General features: G+C 41.9%; 2 protein-coding genes across 12 annotated transcripts in view; one reads left to right on the plus strand and one right to left on the minus strand.

Moving 5' to 3' along the window:
* The window catches only part of LOC121538495 (lamina-associated polypeptide 2, isoforms beta/delta/epsilon/gamma), a 21,307-nt gene extending 8,976 nt beyond the window's left edge, over positions 1-12,331 (minus strand). For 3 of the 11 annotated variants that reach the window (XM_041846569.1, XM_041846570.1, XM_041846568.1), the window contains exons 1-2: positions 11,903-12,331; positions 6,558-6,669 (exon numbers count right to left, since the gene is read on the minus strand). In XM_041846569.1, the coding sequence (XP_041702503.1) occupies positions 6,558-6,669; positions 11,903-12,124 (334 nt within the window). In that variant the 5' untranslated portion in view covers positions 12,125-12,331. Of the gene's footprint in view, positions 1-4,736; positions 4,860-6,557; positions 6,670-11,902 lie in introns of all 11 variants that reach the window. The other 8 variants (XM_041846565.1, XM_041846561.2, XM_041846572.1 and 5 more) reach the window with 6 other exon arrangements.
* A 462-nt stretch (positions 12,332-12,793) lies between these two features.
* The window catches only part of mfsd4ab (major facilitator superfamily domain containing 4Ab), a 27,374-nt gene continuing 17,667 nt past the window's right edge, over positions 12,794-22,500 (plus strand). Inside the window, exon 1 of the mRNA XM_041846560.2 lies at positions 12,794-12,969. Within this exon, the coding sequence (XP_041702494.1) occupies positions 12,896-12,969 (74 nt within the window). The 5' untranslated portion in view covers positions 12,794-12,895. The remainder of the gene's footprint in view (positions 12,970-22,500) is intronic.

The raw sequence follows: 22,500 nt of genomic DNA on the forward strand, positions 1-22,500 counted from the left end.
AATAGGCTTTGTCGTGCCCTCTTCACGACTGTCATGGTGTGTTTGGACCATGATAGTTCGTTGGTGATGTGGACACCAAGGAACTTGAAGCTCTCAACCTGTTCCACTACAGCCCCCGATGAGAATGGGGGCGTGCTCAGTCCTCTTTTTTTTCCTGTAGTCCACAATCATCTCCTTTGTCTTGGTCACGTTGAGGGAGAGGTTGTTGTCCTGGCACCACACGGCCAGATCTCTGACCTCCTCCCCTATAGGCTGTCTCATCGTTGTCGGTGATCAGGCCTACCACTGTTGTGTCGTCGGCAAACTTAATGATGGTGTTGGAGTCGTGCCTGGCCATGCAGTCATGGGTGAACAGAGAGTACAGGAGGGGACTGAGCACGCACCCTGAGGGGCCCCCGTGTTGAGGATCAGTGTGGCAGATATGTTGTTACCTACCCTTACCACCTGGGGGCGGCCCGTCAGGAAGTCCAGGATCCAGTTGCAGAGGGAGGTGTTTAGTCCCAGGATCCTTAGCTTAGTGATGAGCTTTGAGGGCACTATGGTGTTGAATGCTGAGCTGTAGTCAATGAATAGCATTCTCACGTAGGTGTTCCTCTTGTCCAGGTGGGAAAGGGCAGTGTGGAGTGCGATAGAGATTGCATCATCTGTGGATCTGTTGGGGCGGTATGCAAATTGGAGTGGGTCTAGGGTTTCTGGGATTATGCTGTTGATGTGAGCTGGGGGTGATCTGGGGGTGCTTCAGCAAGGCTAGAATCGGGCAGATTTGTCTTCGTGAAGGACGCATGAATCAAGCCACGTACAAGGTTGTCCTGGAAGAAAACTTGCTTCCTTTTGCTCTGGCATTGTTCCCCAACTCGGAGGATTGTTTTTTCCAGCAGGATAATGCGCCATGCCACACAGCCAGTTCAATCAAGGTGTGGATGGAGGACCACCAGATCAAGACCCTGTCATGGCCAGCCCAATCTACAGACCTGAACCCCATTGAAAACTTCTGGAATGTGATCAAGAGGAAGATAGATGGTCACAAGCCATCAAACAAAGCCGAGCTGCTTGAATTTTTGCGCCAGGAGTGGCATAAAGTCACCCAACATCAATGTGAAAGACTGGTGGAGAGCATGCCAAGACGCATGAAAGCTGTGATTGAAAATCAGGGTTATTCCACCAAATATTGATTTCTGAACTCTTCCTAAGATAAAACATTACTATTGTGTTGTTTAAAAATTAACATGAACTTATTTTCTTTGCATTATTCGAGGTCTGACAACACTATATATTTTTTTTTATTTTGACCAGTTGTCATTTTCTGCAAATAAATGCTCTAAATTACAATATCTTTATTTGGAATTTGGGAGAAATGTTGTCAGTAGTTTATAGAATAAAACAAAAATGTTATTTTTACCCAAACCAGAGAAACTGATAATTTTGCAGTGGTCTCTTAATTTTTTTCGCAGCTGTATATAGTAAGGGAAAAAAGTATTTGATCCCCTGCTGATTTTGTACGTTTGCCCACTGACAAAGACATGATCAGTCTATAATTTTAAAATGGTAGGTTTATTTGAACAGTGAGACAGAATAACAACAACAAAATCCAGAAAAACGCATATCAAAAATGTTATAAATTGATTTGCATTTTAATGAGGGAAATAAGTATTTGACCCCTCTGCAAAACATGACTTAGTACTTGGTGGCAAAACCCTTGTTGGCAATCACAGAGGTCAGATGTTTCTTGTAGATGGCCACCAGGTTTGCACACATCTCAGGGGATTTTGTCCCACTCCTCTTTGCAGATCTTCTCCAAGTCATTAAGGTTTCGAGGCTGACGTTTGGCAACTCGAACCTTCAGCTCCCTCCACAGATTTTCTATGGGATTAAGGTCTGGAAATTGGCTAGGCCACTCCAGGACCTTAATGTGCTTCTTCTTGAGCCACTCCTTTGTTGCCTTGGCCGTGTGTTTTGGGTCATTGTCATGCTGGAATACCCATCCACGACCCATTTTCAATGCCCTGGCTGAGGGAAGGAGGTTATCACCCAAGATTTGACGGTACATGGCCCCGTCCATCGTCCCTTTGATGCGGTGAAGTTGTCCTGTCCCCTTAGCAGAAAAACACCCCCAAAGCATAATGTTTCCACCTCCATGTTTGACAGTGGGGATGGTGTTCTTGGGGTCATAGGCAGCATTCCTCCTCCTCCAAACACGGCGAGTTGAGTTGATGCCAAAGAGCTCGATTTCGGTCTCATCTGACCACAACACTTTCACCCAGTTCTCCTCTGAATCATTCAGATGTTCATTGGCAAACTTCAGACGGCCCTGTATATGTGCTTTCTTGAACAGGGGGACCTTGCGGGCGCTGCAGGATTTCAGTCCTTCACGGCGTAGTGTGTTACCAATTTTTTTCTTGGTGACTATGGTCTCAGCTGCCTTGAGATCATTGACAAGATCCTCCCGTGTAGTTCTGGGCTGATTCCTCACCGTTCTCATGATCATTGCAACTCCACGAGGTGAGATCTTGCATGGAGCCCCAGGCCGAGGGAGATTGACAGGTCTTGTGTTTCTTCCATTTGCGAATAATCGCACCAACTGTTGTCACCTTCTCACCAAGCTGCTTGGCGATGGTCTTGTAGCCCATTCCAGCCTTGTGTAGGTCTACAATCTTGTCCCTGACATCCTTGGAGAGCTCTTTGGTCTTGGCCATGGTGGAGAGTTTGGAATATGATTGATTGATTGATTGCTTCTGTGGACAGGTGTCTTTTATACAGGTAACAAGATGAGATTAGGAGCACTCCCTTTAAGAGTGTGCTCCTAATCTCAGCTCGTTACCTGTATAAAAAGACACCTGGGAGCCAGAAATCTTTCTGATTGAGAGGGGGTCAAATACTTATTTCCCTCATTAAAATGCAAATCAATTTATAACATTTTTGACATGCGTTTTTTTCTGGATTTTTTTGTTGTTATTCTGTCTCTCACTGTTCAAATAAACCTACCATTAAAATTATAGACAGATCATGTCTTTGTCAGTGGGCAAACGTACAAAATCAGCAGGGGATCAAATACTTTTTTCCCCCCTCACTGTGTATATATATATATATATATACACACACACCAGTCAAAAGTTTGGACACACCTACTCATTCAAGGGTTTTTCTTTCTTTACATTGTAGAATAATAGTGAAGACATCAAAACTATGAAATAACACATATGGAATCATGTACTAACCAAAAAAGTGTTAAACAAAATATATTTTAGATTTGAGATTCTTGAAAGTAGCCACCATTTCCCTTGACAGCTTTGCACACTCTTGGCATTCTCTCAACCAGCTTCATGAGGAATGCTTTTCCAACAGTCTTGAAGGAGTTCCCACATATAATGAGCACTTGGTGGCTGCTTTCCCTTCACTCTGCGGTCTAACTCATCCCAAACCATCAAAATTGGGTTGAGGTCGGGGGATTGTGGAGGCCAGGTCATCTGATGCAGCACTCCATCACTCTCCTTCTTGGTCAAATAGCCCTTACACAGCCTAGAGGTGTGTTTTGGGTCATTATCCTGTTGAAAAACAAATGATAGTCCCACTAAGCGCAAACCAGATGGGATGGCGTATCGCTGCAGAATGCTGTGGTAGCCATGCTGGTTAAGTGTGCCTTGAATTCTAAATAAATCACAGACAGTGTCACCAGCAAAGCACCCCCACACCATCACACCTCCTCCTCCATGCTTCATGGTGGGAACCACACATGCAGAGATAATCCGTTCACCTACTCTGCGTCTCACAAAGACACAGCGGTTGGAACCAACAATATTACATTTGGACTCATCAGACCAAAGGACAGATTTCCACCGGTCTAATGTTCATTGCTCGTGTTTCTTGGCCCAAGCAAGTCTCTTCTTCTTAACGGTGTCCTTTAGTAGTGGTTTCTTTGCAACAATTCGACCATGAAGGCCTGATTCACGCAGTCTCCTCTGAACAGTTGATGTTGAGATGTGTCTGTTACTTCAACTCTGTGAAGCATTTATTTGGGCTGCAATCTGAGGTGCAGTTAACTCTAATGAACTCATCCTCTGCAGCAGAGGTAACTCTGGGTCTTCCTTTCCTTTGGCGGTCCTCATGAGAGCCAGTTTCATCATAGCGCTTGATGGTTTTTGCGACTGCCCTTGAAGAAACTTTCAAAGTTCTTTAAATGGTCCGTATTGACTGACATTCATGTCTTAAAGTAATGATGGACTGTCGTTTCTCTTTGCTTATTTGAGCTGTTCTTGCAATAATATGGACTTGGTCTTTTACCAAATAGGACTATCTTCTCTATACCACCCCTACCATGTCACAACACAACTGATTGGCTCAAACACATTAAGAAGGAAAGAAATTCCATAAATTAACTTTTAACAATGCACATCTGTTAATTGAAATGCATTCCAGGTGACTACTTCATGAAGCTGGTTGAGAGAATGCCAAGAGTGTGCAAAGCTGTCATCAAGGCAAAGGGTGGCTATTTGAAGAATCTCAAATATAAGATATATTTTGATTTGTTTAACACTTTTTTGGTCACTACATGATTCCATGTGTGTTATTTCATAGTTTTGATGTCTTCACTATTATTCTACAATGTAGAAAATAGTAAAAATAAAGAAAAACCCTGGAATAAGTAGGTGTGTCCAAACTTTTGATTGGTACTATATAAAAACAAACATTCACCCTGATCCCAAAGTTGACATTAGAAAGTAGCATCTTAATGATCATACCCGACTCCTCCTCCCCTTCACTGTCCGAGTACTGGTCTGCATCCCCTGTGCCACCGTTCTGCCTGGGCTGGGCAGGTTTTAGTAGCCTCTGCAGCTTCCTCTCATATATAGACCTAGTGGTGGCTATCTCTCACACACACATCAGAAGAGAATACATTGTATAATAATATATACAGTGAGGGAAAAAAGTATTTGATCTCCTGCTTATTTTGTACGTTTGCCCTCTGACAAAGACATGATCAGTCTATAATTTTAATGGTAGGTTTATTTGAACAGTGAGAGACAGAATAACAACAAATAAATCCAGAAAAACACATGTCAAAAATGTTAGAAATTGATTTGCATTTTAATGAGGGAAATAAGTATTTGACCCCTCTGCAAAACATGACTTAGTACTTGGTGGCAAAACCCTTGTTGGCGATCACAGAGGTCAGATGTATCTTGTAGTTGGCTACCAGGTTTGCACACATCTCAGGAGGTATTTTGTCCCACTCCTCTTTGCAGATCTTCTCCAAGTCATTAAGGTTTCGAGGCTGACGTTTGGCAACTCGAACCTTCAGCTCCCTCCACAGATTTTCTATGGGATTAAGGTCTGGAGACTGGCTAGGCCACTCCAGGACCTTAATTTGCTTCTTCTTGAGCCACTCCTTTGTTGCCTTGGCCGTGTGTTTTGGGTCATTGTCATGCTGGAATACCCATCCACGACCCATTTTCAATGCCCTGGCTGAGGGAAGGAGGTTTTCACTCAAGATTTGACGGTACATGGCCCCGTCCATCGTCCCTTTGATGCAGTGAAGTTGTCCTGTCCCCTTAGCAGAAAAACACCCCCAAAGCATAATGTTTCCACCTCCATGTTTGACAGTGGGGATGGTGTTCTTGGGGTCATAGGCAGCATTCCTCCTCCTCCAAACACGGCGAGTTGAGTTGAGCTCCATTTTGGTCTCATCTGACCACAACACTTTCACCCAGTTCTTCTCTGAATCATTCAGATGTTCATTGGCAAACTTCAGACGGGCCTGTATATGTGCTTTTTTGAGCAGGGGGACCTTGCGGGCGCTGCAGGATTTCAGTCCTTCACGGCGTAGTGTGTTACCAATTGTTTTCTTGGTGACTATGGTCCCAGCTGCCTTGAGATCATTGAAAAGATCCTCCCATGTAGTTCTGGGCTGATTCCTCACCGTTCTCATGATCATTGCAACTCCATGAGGTGAGATCTTGCATGGAGCCCCAGGCCGAGGGAGATTGACAGGTCTTTTGTGTTTCTTCCATTTGCGAATAATCGCACCAACTGTTGTCACCTTCTCACCAAGCTGCTTGGCGATGGTCTTGTAGCCCATTCCAGCCTTGTGTAGGTCTACAATCTTGTCCCTGACATCCTTGGAGAGCTCTTTGGTCTTGGCCATGGTGGAGAGTTTGGAATCTGATTGATTGATTGCTTCTGTGGACAGGTGTCTTTTATACAGGTAACAAGCTGAGATTAGGAGCACTCCCTTTAAGAGTGTGCTCCTAATCTCAGCTCGTTACCTGTATAAAAGACACCTGGGAGCCAGAAATCTTTCTGATTGAGAGGGGGTCAAATACTTATTTCCCTCATTAAAATGCAAATCAATTCATAACATTTTTGACATGCGTTTCTTTGGATTTGTTTGTTGTTATTTTGTCTCTCACTGTTCAAATAAACCTACCATTAAAATTATAGACTGATCATTTCTTTGTCAGTGGGCAAACGTACAAAATCAGCAGGGGATCAAATACTTTTTTCCCTCACTGTAGATAGATAAATAGACAGTGTAAAACAGTGTAGTCTGGGAATTATCTCACCTACAATGGGTCCAGCTTCCATTCCATATTTGAGCAGTGTGGTCTTGAGCTCGTCATCCGTCAGTCCACAGGGGTCTAACATCTCTGGATCTTTCTTCTTCTCCTCCTCTTCCTGTGGGGACAGGAAAAGGAAATGACCAGGTATGATGAAAACACATTACACAACTTTTACCATAACTGAGAACCGTCTCTTAAACTAGTCATGTTGATCATAATGATATAAATATACATGTATCATGTCTACTATAATGACAATTGAATGCTGATCCAAACATCAAGATGATAAGCTAGCTGTTACAGCAGAACATCAATATAACGGCAAGTTGTACAAAGTGCTGGTTTTACAGCGGTTCAAATTCCACCCCCTATACAGCTTCTACAGAAGTCACCCTGTTTTGTCTACAATTGAATTTATCCATAATGCTTGGTTCTAGCCCTTATCCATGTTCATATATATTCATTGACAGACTAGCTGACAGTATTGCAAGTTGCAAAGATGACAATCAGGTCCAGCAGCAGCCTTTGAAAGCATCAAGCATGTGTTCGACCAGAGAAAGCAGCTGAGAAGACATCATGAGAACACAACCCCGGTCGTCGCTAGTTACCACAGCCACAAAGTCATCATTATGGCTAAACCAAATCAAATCAAATTTTATTTGTCACGTGTGCTGAATACATCAGGTGTAGACCTTACCTGAAATGCTTACTTACAAGCCCTTAACAAACAATGCAGTTAAGAAAATAAGAGTTAAGAAAATATTTACTAAATAAACTCAAGTTTAAAAAAGTAACACAATAAAATAACAATAATGAGGCTAAATACAGGGGGTACAGGTACCGAGTCAATGTTCAGGGGTACAGGTTAGTCTAGGTAATTGAGCTAATATGTACATGTAGGTAGGGGTAAAGTGACTATGCATAGTTAATAAACCGCGAGTAGCAGCAGCGTAAAAAAGGGGAGGGTCAATGCAAATAGTCCGGGTATCCATTTGATTAGTTGTTCAGCAGACCTATGGCGTATCCCGTATGCTAGTGATGCGTGGGTTGACTCATAACCCGCAGTCCCAGCGGTTATATCCGCAGGGTTGGGTTTAGGGTCATTAAATGTTGTGTGGCTGTAGGGCAGGTGGGAGGCGAGGGCAGGTGGAATAAAGAGAAACAATACCTTGAAAAATCCATAAATGTATAATTATTGTGCAATTTATATAGTCTATATTGAGTTTTTCCCCCCATTATTTTAGGCTATCTGGTATTAGTGCATAAACCTAAACTTTAGGGCTTAAATGTATGCGCGCCAAATTGCCTACACAGCCAATACCCAAATGATGCTTTTGGGAACGGCAGAAAAAGTTAACATCAATCCGAGGCAAAAAGGATAAGACAAATGCTGCGAAATGAGAGTTGGAAAGGGAGGGCCAGAAAAGTAATGTTTGGAAAAGATTTGGTGAAGCGGTAAATTAGTGTTATGTGGGATGAGTGTGAGGTGCTTTACAAATTCGACAGTCACAAGACAGGCCTAAGACATGTCAAGGGAACTGTAGCCTACTGTTTAGATGGGTTAAATTAAAACTGAAATCTGGACGACTAACCATAATAACCTATAGTTTTTTGGCAAACTCCAAAGTCTTCTGATAATGCTAGTCCCGTGCGAATCGACATCCCTGTGTTTTGAGAGAAAATGTCTGAGTTTTACAGGTGTTGCACGCGGTTTGAGCAAGAAAACAAGAAACAAGAACTGATTGGATAAACTGAACGAAGAGCTGCGCATAGCATATATATGAATGGCCTACATGTATCAACTTTTGTTTATACGTTTTGTGCGAATGAATTGAACATTGTCAAATGAATCATTAAACAATATTGCGCCTATTTAATGCAACCCTTGCTGTTAATAGATCGCAAAGCAGCATACAACTGAGCTACACTTTTGAAACAAGTTCACTTTCTCATCCATAGCCTAAAAACGCATATCAAGTGCAAGTTCGCTGTTAAACTCACATTTGAAGGCTGGGGGGCATTTAGGAAGTCTTCTACTGCGGATCGGTAAAATAGCCTAATGATTATGATCACACTTCTCAATTAAAATATTATGGCGACACTATACCAAATATGGTTTGATATGGTTTAGAAACTTGGGAACCAAGCTCGAGTTATCAAGAGTATCCTGTTATCGCCTGGACTTGTTGAAATATCTTCACACCTAGAAAAAAAAACTCCAGGATTTCGTCAGAACTGTCAATGTATAAAGAATCATTACAGGGGGCAGTTTGGAAAAAACGTATCCCGTCCGAATCGTCCTCAGGAATAACATACATTCTGGGGTAATAAATACATAATCAACGTTCTCTAGTAATACTAGTCCCGTGCGAATAGGGCCATAGTCTTAATAATAACTCCTGCAGAATTAAGCATTTCTTGCAGTAAAATGATACACCAAATGTAGGTCATATTTGGACTTGGGAACAGGAGTGGAGAAATATGAGTTATTTCTTTCTGCATCTTGAGAGAATGCAATGCTCAGTTAGATACGATCTGTAGAGGTGCTGTCTTCAGCGTAAAAGCATAATAAAAGCTGGTAGTATTTCAACCACATAAAATATGCATGCTTTATTGTATTTTCTCCCCAGTCCATAAACGTCTTTGCTCCGCGAAAGATGACAGAACACTTTACCGGTGTCAACTAGATTGAAGCATTCATTCTATCGATCTATTACATTATTCTGTTGAGCAAGGGTTTATTTAGTCGTGTAGGGCAACATATAATGACAAAAGAGAAGCTACATGTACAGTGGGGAGAACAAGTATTTGATACACTGCCGATTTTGCAGGTTTTCCTACTTACAAAGCATGTAGAGGTCTGTAATTTCTATCATAGGTACACTTCAACTGTGAGAGACGGAATCTAAAACAAAAATCCAGAAAATCACATTGTATGATTTTTAAGTAATTAATTTGCATTTTATTGCATGACATAAGTATTTGATACATCAGAAAAGCAGAACTTAATATTTGGTACAGAAACCTGTGTTTGCAATTACAGAGATCATACGTATCCTGCAGGTCTTGACCAGGTTTGCACACACTGCAGCAGGGATTTTGGCACACTCCTCCATACAGACCTTCTCCAGATCCTTCAGGTTTCGAGGCTGTCGCTGGGCAATACGGACTTTCAGCTCCCTCCAAAGATTTTCTATTGGGTTCAGGTCTGGAGACTGGCTAGGCCACTCCAGGACCTAGAGATGCTTCTTACGGAGCCACTCCTTAGTTGCCCTGGCTGTGTGTTTCGGGTCGTTGTCATGCTGGAAGACCCAGCCACGACCCATCTTCAATGCTCTTACTGAGGGAAGGAGGTTGTTGGCCAAGATCTCGCAATACATGGCCCCATCCATCCTCCCCTCAATACGGTGCAGTCGTCCTGTCCCCTTTGCAGAAAAGCATCCCCAAAGAATGATGTTTCCACCTCCATGCTTCACGGTTGGGATGGTGTTCTTGGGGTTGTACTTGCCTATTGTCCTGTAGCCCATCCCAGCCTTGTGCAGGTCTACAATATTATCCCCGATGTCCTTACACAGCTCTCTGGTTTTGGCCATTGTGGAGAGGTTGGAGTATGTTTGATTGAGTGTGTGGACAGGTGTCTTTCATACAGGTAACGAGTTCAAACAGGTGCAGTTAATACAGGTAATGAGTGGAGAACAGGAGGGCTTCTTAAAGAAAAACTAACAGATCTGTGAGAGCCGGAATTCTTACTGGTTGGTAGGTGATCAAATACTTATGTCATGCAATAAAATGCAAATTAATTACTTAAAAATCATACAATGTGATTTTCTGGATTTTTGTTTTAGATTCCGTCTCTCACAGTTGAAGTGTACCTATGATAAAAATTACAGACCTCTACATGCTTTGTAAGTAGGAAAACCTGCAAAATCGGCAGTGTATCAAATACTTGTTCTCCTCACTGTATCTAATTATAGACAAGTTGACTAACAAATAGCCTAACAAAATGTCGGAAATTATAAGCAAAAACCTATCTAAATCAGGCAAAACTAAATCCTGCACCCCCTGTCAAAAAATCGTTCTGCAGTCTGACTGTAGCCTATAGCACATTTTCTATATTTGTGGGTTAAGGTTGAGTTCAGGCCTCAGATTTTCACTTCATCACATATAGTCAGGCAGTTGTGGATGGGTTATTAGAAATTGCGGGCAGGTGCGGGTAAACAAACAGCTGACCCGAGCACCACTACTGTAGCCTCTGTAGCCCTTATGGTCAGATGCCGAGCAGTTGCCATACCAGGCGGTGATGCAACCAGACAGGATGCTCTCGATGGTGCCTATTTCTACAATTTCTCTTCTTAAAATCTGTTTTTAAACCTAACCCTAATCTTAACCATAGTGCTAACCTTAAATTAAGACCAAAACGCTAAATCTTGTTGAATCTTTAGATAGACAATTTGACTTTGTCGCTGTGGTAACTAGTGACAACCCACAACCCCCTCCTCAGAGCAGAGCACAGATATAAACAGGTGCAAAAAGAAGTGATCAACAACAACTAATGTGCTTGTTGGCAATCATTCCCTACAATACGTTCTCACATTTAAATATATAACTACAACTGCTGGTTAGTGCAGTAAAACGTAAAGCTAAGTGTGAAACCACACTGAATGACAGCATGACATTGGTGACCCAGTTCAGGAAGACCCCCCCCTCCCTCCCCCTCCCTCCCTCCATGGGCCCCTCCCTGCTTTCCTCTACCCTCCCCTGCAGTCCTACCAGCCAGGCCAACTATATAGCTGACCTTGCAGAGTTCAGGGTATCAGTTGATATGGGGTTACAACAGCTGCATGCCATCCAGTGTGCTCCCTTTACTTTAGGCAGTCACCCTGGGACAGTATCAAGAACATGTTTAACTTAGTTTACCAGAAGATCTGACCCCATAGACCATGAAACCATATTGTAAACACTGCATGGAAAATGTTAGTATAGTATAAAGTAAAGTATAGTATTAGTATATAGTTGCCTAGCTCTGCTAAGCTAAAACCATTTGAACGTTCCCTGGTGAGAAAATGACTGATTAGGGGAGGGGCACACAATATTATACAACGGGTGGGTCTAATCCTGGATGCTGATTGGTTAAAACCGCATAAATTACTTACGATCAGAGTTTATATGGGATCGATACCTATTCCCAAATAGATTATGAGGACTGGGTATAGAAAGCTCAATTGATCTAGATCAGAAGAACACAAATCTGTTGGTTTGATCCAATGTACTTTATAAAGCGTTTCACTCGAGCTACTTGATACAAAATAATTAGCTAGCCATCCGATTGACATGAGAGCTCTACTCACACAGTCCTGACTGTCCTGTACTTCCACAACATCTTGTTCCTGGTCAACCTCCTCATCACTAGAGAAATCTGCAGCACTTTTCTGACCGATGTGTTTCAAATATAGTTCCACATAAACTTGCTTCTTGCTGTCCACCGCAGGCAGCTTGACGTTGTGGGCTATTAACTCCGACTTCAGTCTCCGCTTGGAAAACTGAGCGGGGTCTTCTACAAACACGGGCATGTCCAGGGGCCGACCGATACACCAAAGCAAGCAATATGCCAACTTGTTTAGCAAGCTAGCTACTCAAGTAGAGAGACGGTCCAATGCCAATGAACCAGCAATAGTTGCTAGTTAGCTACGGCGTCTACCCTGCCGGTAAGCCAACTACACACTCAGCTCAAGGAACAGGTGCTTGCTGGAAGAGGGCAGTGGGCACGAGTCACTTGATTTGACAGCAAACACAGTCAAGCAAGCAGCTGCAACTGTTGGAGCAGGCAGTATGATTAGCTACATACACTAAGTTAGCTAACTATGCTAATTGAATCAGACTAGTCATGATTCCTTAGCTACGTCAGTGGCATTTCACTTTAATAGTATTAACTGACATTAGTTGTTGATACCGTTTTTATGCATTATTTAGCACTTATAGCCTTAAAGTATTTACCTTTGTTTGGCTGGTACTGCGGGCACGGTCTGGTTGTGCGCTGTTTTTCGAATTGGCGCCAAATGACTATTGTGCTGCATCTTGATTGGATGCTTTTTCACATCACGCTTTCTTTTACAAATGTCCCTTTGACTAAAGACGTTTCTACATTTACATGTGAGGCTGGCTGGGGCATCATTTGGGGAAGCACCAGGTAGATTGTTCTACTTTACCAGGTTTGTCCTATATAAATAGGTAACCTACCTCTGGCCCAGTCGTTTTCCATATCCTCCGGTCCCTCCATAGTTATCGATTTTTCCTGTCTTCTGTCTTTTAGGCTGGCATAAAGACTGCAAGACGTGGAGAGAATGTGGAAGCTTGAGCATCCATTCATGCTTGCAGAAGAAAAGAGAGGATGCTTATTAGTTTACCGGCTTGAAAGGTAGGCCTAAGCTATACCCTCAAGGACTTGAGTAACAAATATCCTGTAACCAGTTTGCCTACCTGTATGTAGGGTTGGGTATGTGTCTGGGTTGGGTTTGTTTCCCATGAAATCACAGAGGAGGGCTTGGGTCCTCGTTTTGCTACAAGTGACTTACATTATTACACCCAGTGGCTACAGCAGCCATTCCCATCTTCCTGCCAGTTTTCTCAGAGACAGGTTTTATTTACTCCTTAACTAGGTGGATGATGTGAGTAAACAGCTGTTTAAAAATGATACACATGCCAAACTACTGCCAAACAAGGTGACTGAGGCAGATTTACTGGCGTATGGAGATAGACAGTGATAGAGAACCAACCTCATTACATTTTCTCCAGTCAGGGAGGAATGACAGGTTTTTAAACAGTGCTCTAGGCATCTAGGCAGATGTCGATAGGGGACTGAGCAGCTGGAGAGAGGATAAGGATGTGACAGGAGACTACATCCTATCTCCAACACAAAGGATAGAAGGTGTTTCTGCTTTAGGCTATCACTAAATGATGGACAGCTGATTTGATTCATTTTCTGACAAAAAATATTATTAGGCTATTTTTTATTAATTTATATGAATATCATATTGTTGATTTGGAGACCAGATTTTGTGAAATCTATGGTTATGAATCAATAAATAATAGATGTACAATAATTAAAGGGGCCATGACTATCTGCAAGTGATAGAGGCAAAGTGATATTCCTTCCTCATGGTTTATATTTAGGATACAGTCGGTACCCTGGATGCATTTCCACTCTGTACCCAATGGCTTTAAACCCTACATGACATACCAGAGAGAAATCACATAGGAATAGAAAGCCATAGAACAAAGGCGTGGCTAAATGATCAAGGAAAACAACAAACTTCTGAATAGTCCCAATGTGCTTCTTTTGTTTATTAGCCTCCCAAATGTTATGCAGCAATATGTTGAGACACATTATTTTAATATCAAAAGCTGAAAAATAGTAATAATAACAAGGGCAGGTTGCAGGGAGGCACTGGTCAGGATTTAAAACTCAGATCCCTATGAATAATTGACCAAAGGAACTGAACTGGTAGTATTCAACTGGGGCCTCGGAGGAAATAAATTATAGTATCTCATTATATATTTTATTTTTCCAACTGATCCCTCGGTGAACGAACGAGAACTGTGTTTTTGACGGAGGAAACTCAATATTAGGCTATACGTACAGCGATCCCTATTCAACGCATCAGTCTGAAATATCTATCTATCTGCAAGCCATTTCATTCCCAAGGCAATTACAGAAATACTCTTTGATTTAAAAAAAAAATCTTTCAATCAATGTCTAAAGGGAAAAGGGAAAACGTTAATCAAAAGGGCGTTTGTAGTTTTAAAGGGAAGCTGTGAATACAAGACGGATTACATAAACAGTCATTTCTATTCAGTGGCAGGCCTCTTCCTGGCTTTTGGAACCACAGACAAAGGATTGAAGAATGACCTCAGCATTGATTCATTCATGACTGAGACACAGAGAACTAAGCAGATTTGGGTAATTAACTAAATCTTTGTGCAAACAGAGGCAATATTTGGGATTGGGAACTGGACGATAAGCTTTAGTTGCATTTAAGATATGCTATTTTTAGAGACTTTTGGCCTTGCTTGTTCAATCAAAACTGGTAGCCAAACAGTATTTCCAGGATAAGTCCAAAACACACAACCCTCACACAGCAAGAAAAAAAAAAGTATAAAAAACAATGCAATATAAATAATTTTTCTTCAGTTGCATACCAATTCCCTATACAGCATACCCAAAACTATAGAGATAGACATCCAAACACGTTATTTAACACAGGGTCCAACTGTACCTACCATTAGTGCAATGTCTTCTGTGCAGCTCTTCTGACTGAAATACATACATAAATCACTGTTAAAGGTCCAATGCAGCCGTTTTTATCTTAATATCAAATCATTTCTGGGTAACAATTAAGTACCATACTGTGATTGTTTTTTTTATTGCTTCTTAGCAAAGAGCAATTTCTCAAGCAAGATTTTTGCTAGGACTCTCTGGGAGTGGTCTGAGTGGGGAGGGGAAAACTGAAAACTAGCTGTTTTTGATAGAGAGGTTTGGAACTCTCTTTCTTATTGGCCTATTAACTAATTTACCGCCTACCGCCTCCCAAATATCACTATTTCTAAAACAAGCCATAGAAAGTTGGTTGCAATTTCAATTTAATCCTCCAGAAACGACAGAACAAATAATGCAACAAATATTGTGGTTAAACTCAAATATACTAATTGAAAAAATGTTTAAAAAAGGTGTGATCTTCGTAAATGATATCATAGGTAGGACTGTTGGAGTTATGTCGCACATGCAGCTAACAAAAACATATGGAAATGTCTGCTCTACCCAAAATTACAACCAAATAATTGCAGCATTACCGCAAAAATGGAAGAGGAAAGTGGAAGGGGGAAAAAGTAAGGAACTTGTCTGTCGGCCCTGCATTAAAGAACATAATTGGTTAAAGAACATTGCGATAAATAAAAAAGAATACCAGTTTCATTTAAGGACCAAAGGATTGACAGCCGTCCCATATAGATTGCAAAATAGTTGGGAAGAAATTTTTGACGTACCGATTCCATGGCATAGTGTTTATGAACTGATACACAAAATGAAGCCGGATTCAAAACTTATAATTTTTCAATTTAAATTATTATACAACATTCTTGATACCAATATAATGTTATTTATATGGGGGATACAATCTTCCCAGCTCTGCAGATTTTCCTGCGAAGAGACAGAATCATTAGATCGTTTGTTTTGGTACTGTCCATTTGTGGCTTGTTTTTGGTCACAGGTCCAGGAATGGCTGAAGGATTGCAATATTTACCTGGAGCTAAGCCTGCAGATAGCACTACTGGGTGATCTGAAAAGTCATTGTCAATTGATCAATAATATAATAATAGTTTTAGCAAAAAAATATATTTTCAATTTACAATCTGTTGAAACAATGAGAAAAGAAGGGTTCAGAACTTTTGTGAAACATCACAGTACAGTTGAAAAATATATGGCAAATAGAAATCCAATAGGGATGGTGTTAAGAGATAGATGGGAGGTGTGGAATGGAGCTGAAGGATGGGACTAATAACAACTAACAACAACTAATAACAGCAAGATAACTAATGTTCAAACCGGATGGACATCATGAAAATGATTGGAGAGGTTGAGTGTAGAGGAAGAAGTTCAGGAGTAAAAACAAGCAAAATATAATTATTGTAAAATTGACTGGGTCCATAAAATGTATATAGTATGTGTAAGCTGGAAGTAGAGGCCTAAGCGTTGTTGTTCACTAGTTTACTCCAATTAGGGAAGGGGTGGTGGGGTTGGAAAGTAATAAAGGGAAATATATATATTTTTAAAGGATATGTATATGTATGTACAGTTGAAGTCGGAAGTTTACATACACTTAGGTTGGAGTCATTAAAACTTGTTTTCCAACCGCTCCACAAATTTCTTGTTAACAAACTATAGTTTTGGCAAGTCTGTTAGGACATCTACTTTGTGCATGACACAAGTAATTTTTCCAACAATTGTTTACAGACAGATTATTTCACTTATAATTCACTGTATCACAATTCCAGTGGGTCAGAAGTTTACATACACTAAGTTGACTGTGCCTTTAAACAGCTTGGAAAATTCCAGAAAATGATGTCATGGCTTTAGAAGCTTCTGATAGGCTAATTGACATCATTAGAATCCATTGGAGGTGTACCTGTGGAAGTATTTCAAGGCCTACCTTCAAACTCAGGGCCTCTTTGATTGATATCATGGGAAAATCAAAAGAAATCAGCCAAGACCTCAGAAAAAGAATTGTAGACCTCCACAAGTCTGGTTCATCCTTGGGAGCAATTTCCAAACGCCTGAAGGTACCACGTTCATCTGTACAAACAATAGTATGCAAGTATAAACACCATGGGACCACGCAGTCAAATATCGACATAACCTGAAAGGCCGCTCAGCTAGGAAAAAGCCACTGCTACAAAACCCCCATAAAAAAGCCAGACTACGGTTTGCAACTGCACATGGGGACAAAGATCGTACTTTTTGGACAAATGTCCTCTGGTCTGATTAAACAAAAATAGAACTGTTTGGCCATAATGACCATCGTGATGTTTGGAGGAAAAATGGGATGGCTTGCAAGCCGAAGAGCACCACCCCAACCGTGAAGCACAGGGGTGGCAGCAACATGCTGTGGGGGTGCTTTGCTGCAGGAGGGACTGGTGCACTTCAAAAAATAGATGGCATCATGGGGAAGGAAAATTATGTGGATATATTGAAGGAACATCTCAAGACATCAGTCTGGAAGTTAAAGCTTGGTCGCAAATGGGTCTTCCAAATGGACAATGACCCCAAGCATACTTCCAAAGTTGTGGCAAAATGGCTTAAGGACAACAAAGTCAAGGTATTGGAGTGGCCATCACAGAGCCCTGAACTCAATCCAATAGAACATTTGTGGGCAGAACTGAAGAAGCATGTGCGAGCAAGGAAGCCTACAAACCTGACTCAGTTACACCAGCTCTGTCACGAGGAATGGGCCAAAATGTGTTTATATGTATGTATGTGTATATATATGTATTTGTGTATATATGTGTGTGTGTATGTATGTATGTATATACAGTGGGGAGAACAAGTATTTGATACACTGCCGATTTTGCAGGTTTTCCTACTTACAAAGCATGTAGAGGTCTGTCATTTTTATCATAGGTACACTTCAACTGTGAGAGACGGAATCTAAAACAAAAATCCAGAAAATCACATTGTATGATTTTTAGGTAATTAATTTGCATTTTATTGCATGACATAAGTATTTGATCAACTACCAACCAGTACGATTTCCGGCTCTCACAGACCTGTTAGTTTTTCTTTAAGAAGCCCTCCTGTTCTCCACTCATTACCTGTATTAACTGCACCTGTTTGAACTCGTTACCTGTATAAAAGACACCTGTCCACACACTCAATCAAACAGACTCCAACCTCTCCACAATGGCCAAGACCAGAGAGCTGTGTAAGGACATCAGGGATACAATTGTAGACCTGCACAAGGCTGGGATGTGCTACAGGACAATAGGCAAGCAGCTTGGTGAGAAGGCAACAACTGTTGGCGCAATTATTAGAAAATGGAAGAAGTTCAAGATGACGGTCAATCACCCTCGGTCTGGGGCTCCATGCAAGATCTCACCTTGTGGGGCATCAATGATCATGAGGAAGGTGAGGGATCAGCCCAGAACTACACGGCAGGACCTGGTCAATGACCTGAAGAGAGCTGGGACCATAGTCTCAAAGAACCATTAGTAACACACTACGCCGTCATGGATTAAAATCCTGCAGTGCATGCAAGGTCCCCCTGCTCAAGCCAGCGCATGTCCAGGCCCGTCTCCACTCGCCGTGTTTAGAGGATGAGTACAACCCCAAGAACACCATCCCAACCATGAAGCATGTAGGTGGAAACATCATTCTTTGGGGATGCTTTTCTGCAAAAGGGACAGGACGACTGCACCTTATTGAGGGGAGGATGGATGGGGCCATGTATCGCGAGATCTTGGCCAACAACCTCCTTCCCTCAGTAAGAGCATTGAAGATGGGTCGTGGCTGGGTCTTCCAGCATGACAACGACCCGAAACACACAGCCAGGGCAACTATGGAGTGGCTCCGTAAGAAGCATCTCAAGGTCCTGGAGTGGCCTAGCCAGTCTCCAGACCTGAACCCAATAGAAAATCTTTGGAGAGTGCTGAAAGTCCCTATTGCCCAGCGACAGCCCCGAAACCTGAAGGATCTGGAGAAGGTCTGTATGGAGGAGTGGTCAAAAATCCCTGCTGCAGTGTGTGCAAACCTGGTCAAGACCTACAGGAAACGTATGATCTCTGTAATTGCAAACAAAGGTTTCTGTACCAAATATTAAGTTCTGCTTTTCTGATGTATCAAATACTTATGTCATGCAATAAAATGCAAATTAATTACTTAAAAATCATACAATGGGATTTTCTGGATTTTTGTTTTAGATTCCGTCTCTCCCAGTTGAAGTGTACCTATGATAAACATTACAGACCTCTACATGCTTTGTGAGTAGGAAAACCTGCAAAATCAGCAGTGTATCAAATACTTGTTCTCCCCACTGTATATGTGTGTGTGTACAGTGGGGGAAAAAAGTATTTAGTCAGCCACCAATTGTGCAAGTTCTCCCACTTAGAAAGAAAATTGTAGCATTTTTAATGAATTTATTTGCAAATTATTGTGGAAAATAAGTATTTGGTCACCTACAAACAAGCAAGATTTCTGGCTCTCACAGACCTGTAACTTCTTCTTTAAGAGGCTCCTCTGTCCTCCACTCGTTACCTGTATTAATGGCACCTGTTTGAACTTATCAGTATAAAAGACACCTGTCCACAACCTCAAACAGTCACACTCCAAACTCCACTATGGCCAAGACCAAAGAGCTGTCAAAGGACACCAGAAACAAAATTGTAGACCTGCACCAGGCTGGGAAGACTGAATCTGCAATAGGTAAGCAGCTTGGTTTGAAGAAATCAACTGTGGGAGCAATTATTAGGAAATGGAAGACATACAAGACCACTGATAATCTCCCTCGATCTGGGGCTCCACGCAAGATCTCACCCCGTGGGGTCAAAATGATCACAAGAACGGTGAGCAAAAATCCCAGAACCACACAGGGGGACCTAGTGAATGACCTGCAGAGAGCTGGGACCAAAGTAACAAAGCCTACCATCAGTAACACACTACGCCGCCAGGGACTCAAATCCTGCAGTGCCAGACGTGTCCCCCTGCTTAAGCCAGTACATGTCCAGGCCCGTCTGAAGTTTGCTAGAGTGCATTTGGATGATCCAGAAGAGGATTGGGAGAATGTCATATGGTCAGATGAAACCAAAATATAACTTTTTGGTAAAAACTCAACTCGGTCGTGTTTGGAGGACAAAGAATGCTGAGTTGCATCCAAAGAACACCATACCTACTGTGAAGCATGGGGGTGGAAACATCATGCTTTGGGGCTGTTTTTTCTGCAAAGGGACCAGGACGACTGATCCGTGTAAAGGAAAGAATGAATGGGGCCATGTATCGTGAGATTTTGAGTGAAAACCTCCTTCCATTAGCAAGGGCATTGAAGATGAAACGTGGCTGGGTCTTTCAGCATGACAATGATCCCAAACACACCGCCCGGGCAACGAAGGAGTGGCTTCGTAAGAAGCATTTCAAGGTCCTGGAGTGGCCTAGCCAGTCTCCAGATCTCAACCCCATAGAAAATCTTTGGAGGGAGTTGAAAGTCCGTGTTGCCCAGCGACAGCCCCAAAACATCACTGCTCTAGAGGAGATCTGCATGGAAGAATGGGCCAAAATACCAGCAACAGTGTGTGAAAACCTTGTGAAGACTTACAGAAAACGTTTGACCTGTGTCATTGCCAACAAAGGGTATATAACAAAGTATTGAGAAACTTTTTGTTATTGACCAAATACTTATTTTCCACCATAATCTGCAAATAAATACATAAAAAATCCTACAATGTGATTTTCTGGATTTCTTTTCTCATTTTGTCTGTCATAATTGACGTGTACCTATGATGAAAATTACAGGCGTCTCTCATCTTTTTAAGTGGTAGAACTTGCACAATTGGTGGCTGACTAAATACTTTTTTTCCCCACTGTATGTATGTATGTATGTGTGTGTGGGGGATTGGAATTGATGCAGACAATTACATTGATGGAAGTTACAATCTATCTGCAATATTAAAGCTGATCTACCCCCAAAAATATATATATATATTACCACCTGCTGATTTCACCAGGAAGGCCACCAGAACAGGCTGAAATTTCAGGGTCTATTTTCAAAATGTTCTTACACTAAAATGGTATTATCATAATTTTCACAATTTCATAGTGTGGAAATATATATAAAACATTGGGCCTTTAACTCATAATCACTGTTAACTCTCCCCTTCTCCCCATGTTTTATTGGTCTCTACCAGTCAGACACTTCCCCTGTTCACTTGTTTCAGGTCAATCAAGCTGGCCATCTCTGCTGAGGAAAAAGTACAAAACATAAAAAGCCTGGATGCTGTAGTCTAGCTCAGGGAAGAAAATGGGGAACTGAGGAGGACAGAGGCAGTATTTGTTGAAATTGTATCCAGAGCAAAGCTGAGGTATTTGAGGCACAGGGGAGCCAGGTATTTGTAAGTCAGTGATCAGGGTTTCTGGTGCTTGCTGTGTCTCCAACTCAAACAACAAAAGCCCCATTGAGGCAAGATTTTTTTTCTCTGAACTCGAGCACAAAGCTTCCTGTATGGCTGTGACTGTCCACTGCAGACCAGGGCTTCTGCTCTGCAGTGGACAGTTATTCAGACAAAACACAAAGAGGGTAGGACGATTATAGACTGCCAACCAATTTTGTTCTTAAACCTGCACATTATCCATATGGGGTTTGTACGCTGAGTATACCAAACATTAAGTACACCTGCTCTTTCCATGACAGACTGACCAGGTGAATCCAGGTGAAAACTATGTTCCCTTATTGATGTCACTGGTAAATCCACTTATATCCTTGTAGATGAAGGGGAGGAGACAGGTTGAAGAAGGATGTTTAAGCCTTTAGACAATTGAGACATGGATTGTGTGTGTGTGTGTGCCATTAAGTGGGTGAATGGACAAGACAAAATATTTAAGTGCCTTTGAACGAGGTATGGTAGTAGGTGCCAGGCGCACCGGTTTGTGTCAAGAACTGCAACGTCTTGACTTCTTTCTTATCTCATTCTCGTTGGCACCAAAAGTTTAAAAAGTGTTGATAGGGGACAGAATGCGGTCGGACCATCATATAATTGGCATATACAGTGGGGAGAACAAGTATTTGATACACTGCCGTATGATTTTGTATGATTTTTAAGTAATTAATTTGCATTTTATTGCATGACATAAGTATTTGATACATCAGAAAAGCAGAACTTAATATTTGGTACAGAAACCTTTGTTTGAAATTACAGAGATCATACGTTTCCTGTAGGTCTTGACCAGGTTTGCACACACTGCAGCAGAGATTTTGGCCCACTCCTCCATACAGACCTTCTCCAGATCCTTCAGGTTTCGGGGCTGTCGCTGGGCAATACGGACTTTCAGGTCCCTCCAAAGATTTTCTATTGGGTTCAGGTCTGGAGACTGGCTAGGCCACTCCAGGACCTTGAGATGCTTATTACGGAGCCACTCCTTAGTTGCCCTGGCTGTGTGTTTCGGGTCATCTTCAATGCTCTTACTGAGGGAAGGAGGTTGTTGGCCAAGATCTCGCGATACATGGCCCCATCCATCCTCCCCTCAATACGGTGCAGTCGTCCTGTCCCTTTTGCAGAAAAGCATCCCCAAAAAATGATGTTTCCACCTACATGCTTCATGGTTGGGATGGTGTTCTTGGGGTTGTACTCATCCTTCTTCTTCCTCCAAACACGGCGAGTGGAGTTTAGACCAAAAAGCTATATTTTTGTCTCA

The sequence above is a fragment of the Coregonus clupeaformis genome, chromosome 24 (assembly GCF_020615455.1).
Source record: "Coregonus clupeaformis isolate EN_2021a chromosome 24, ASM2061545v1, whole genome shotgun sequence".
NCBI lineage: Eukaryota > Metazoa > Chordata > Actinopteri > Salmoniformes > Salmonidae > Coregonus > Coregonus clupeaformis.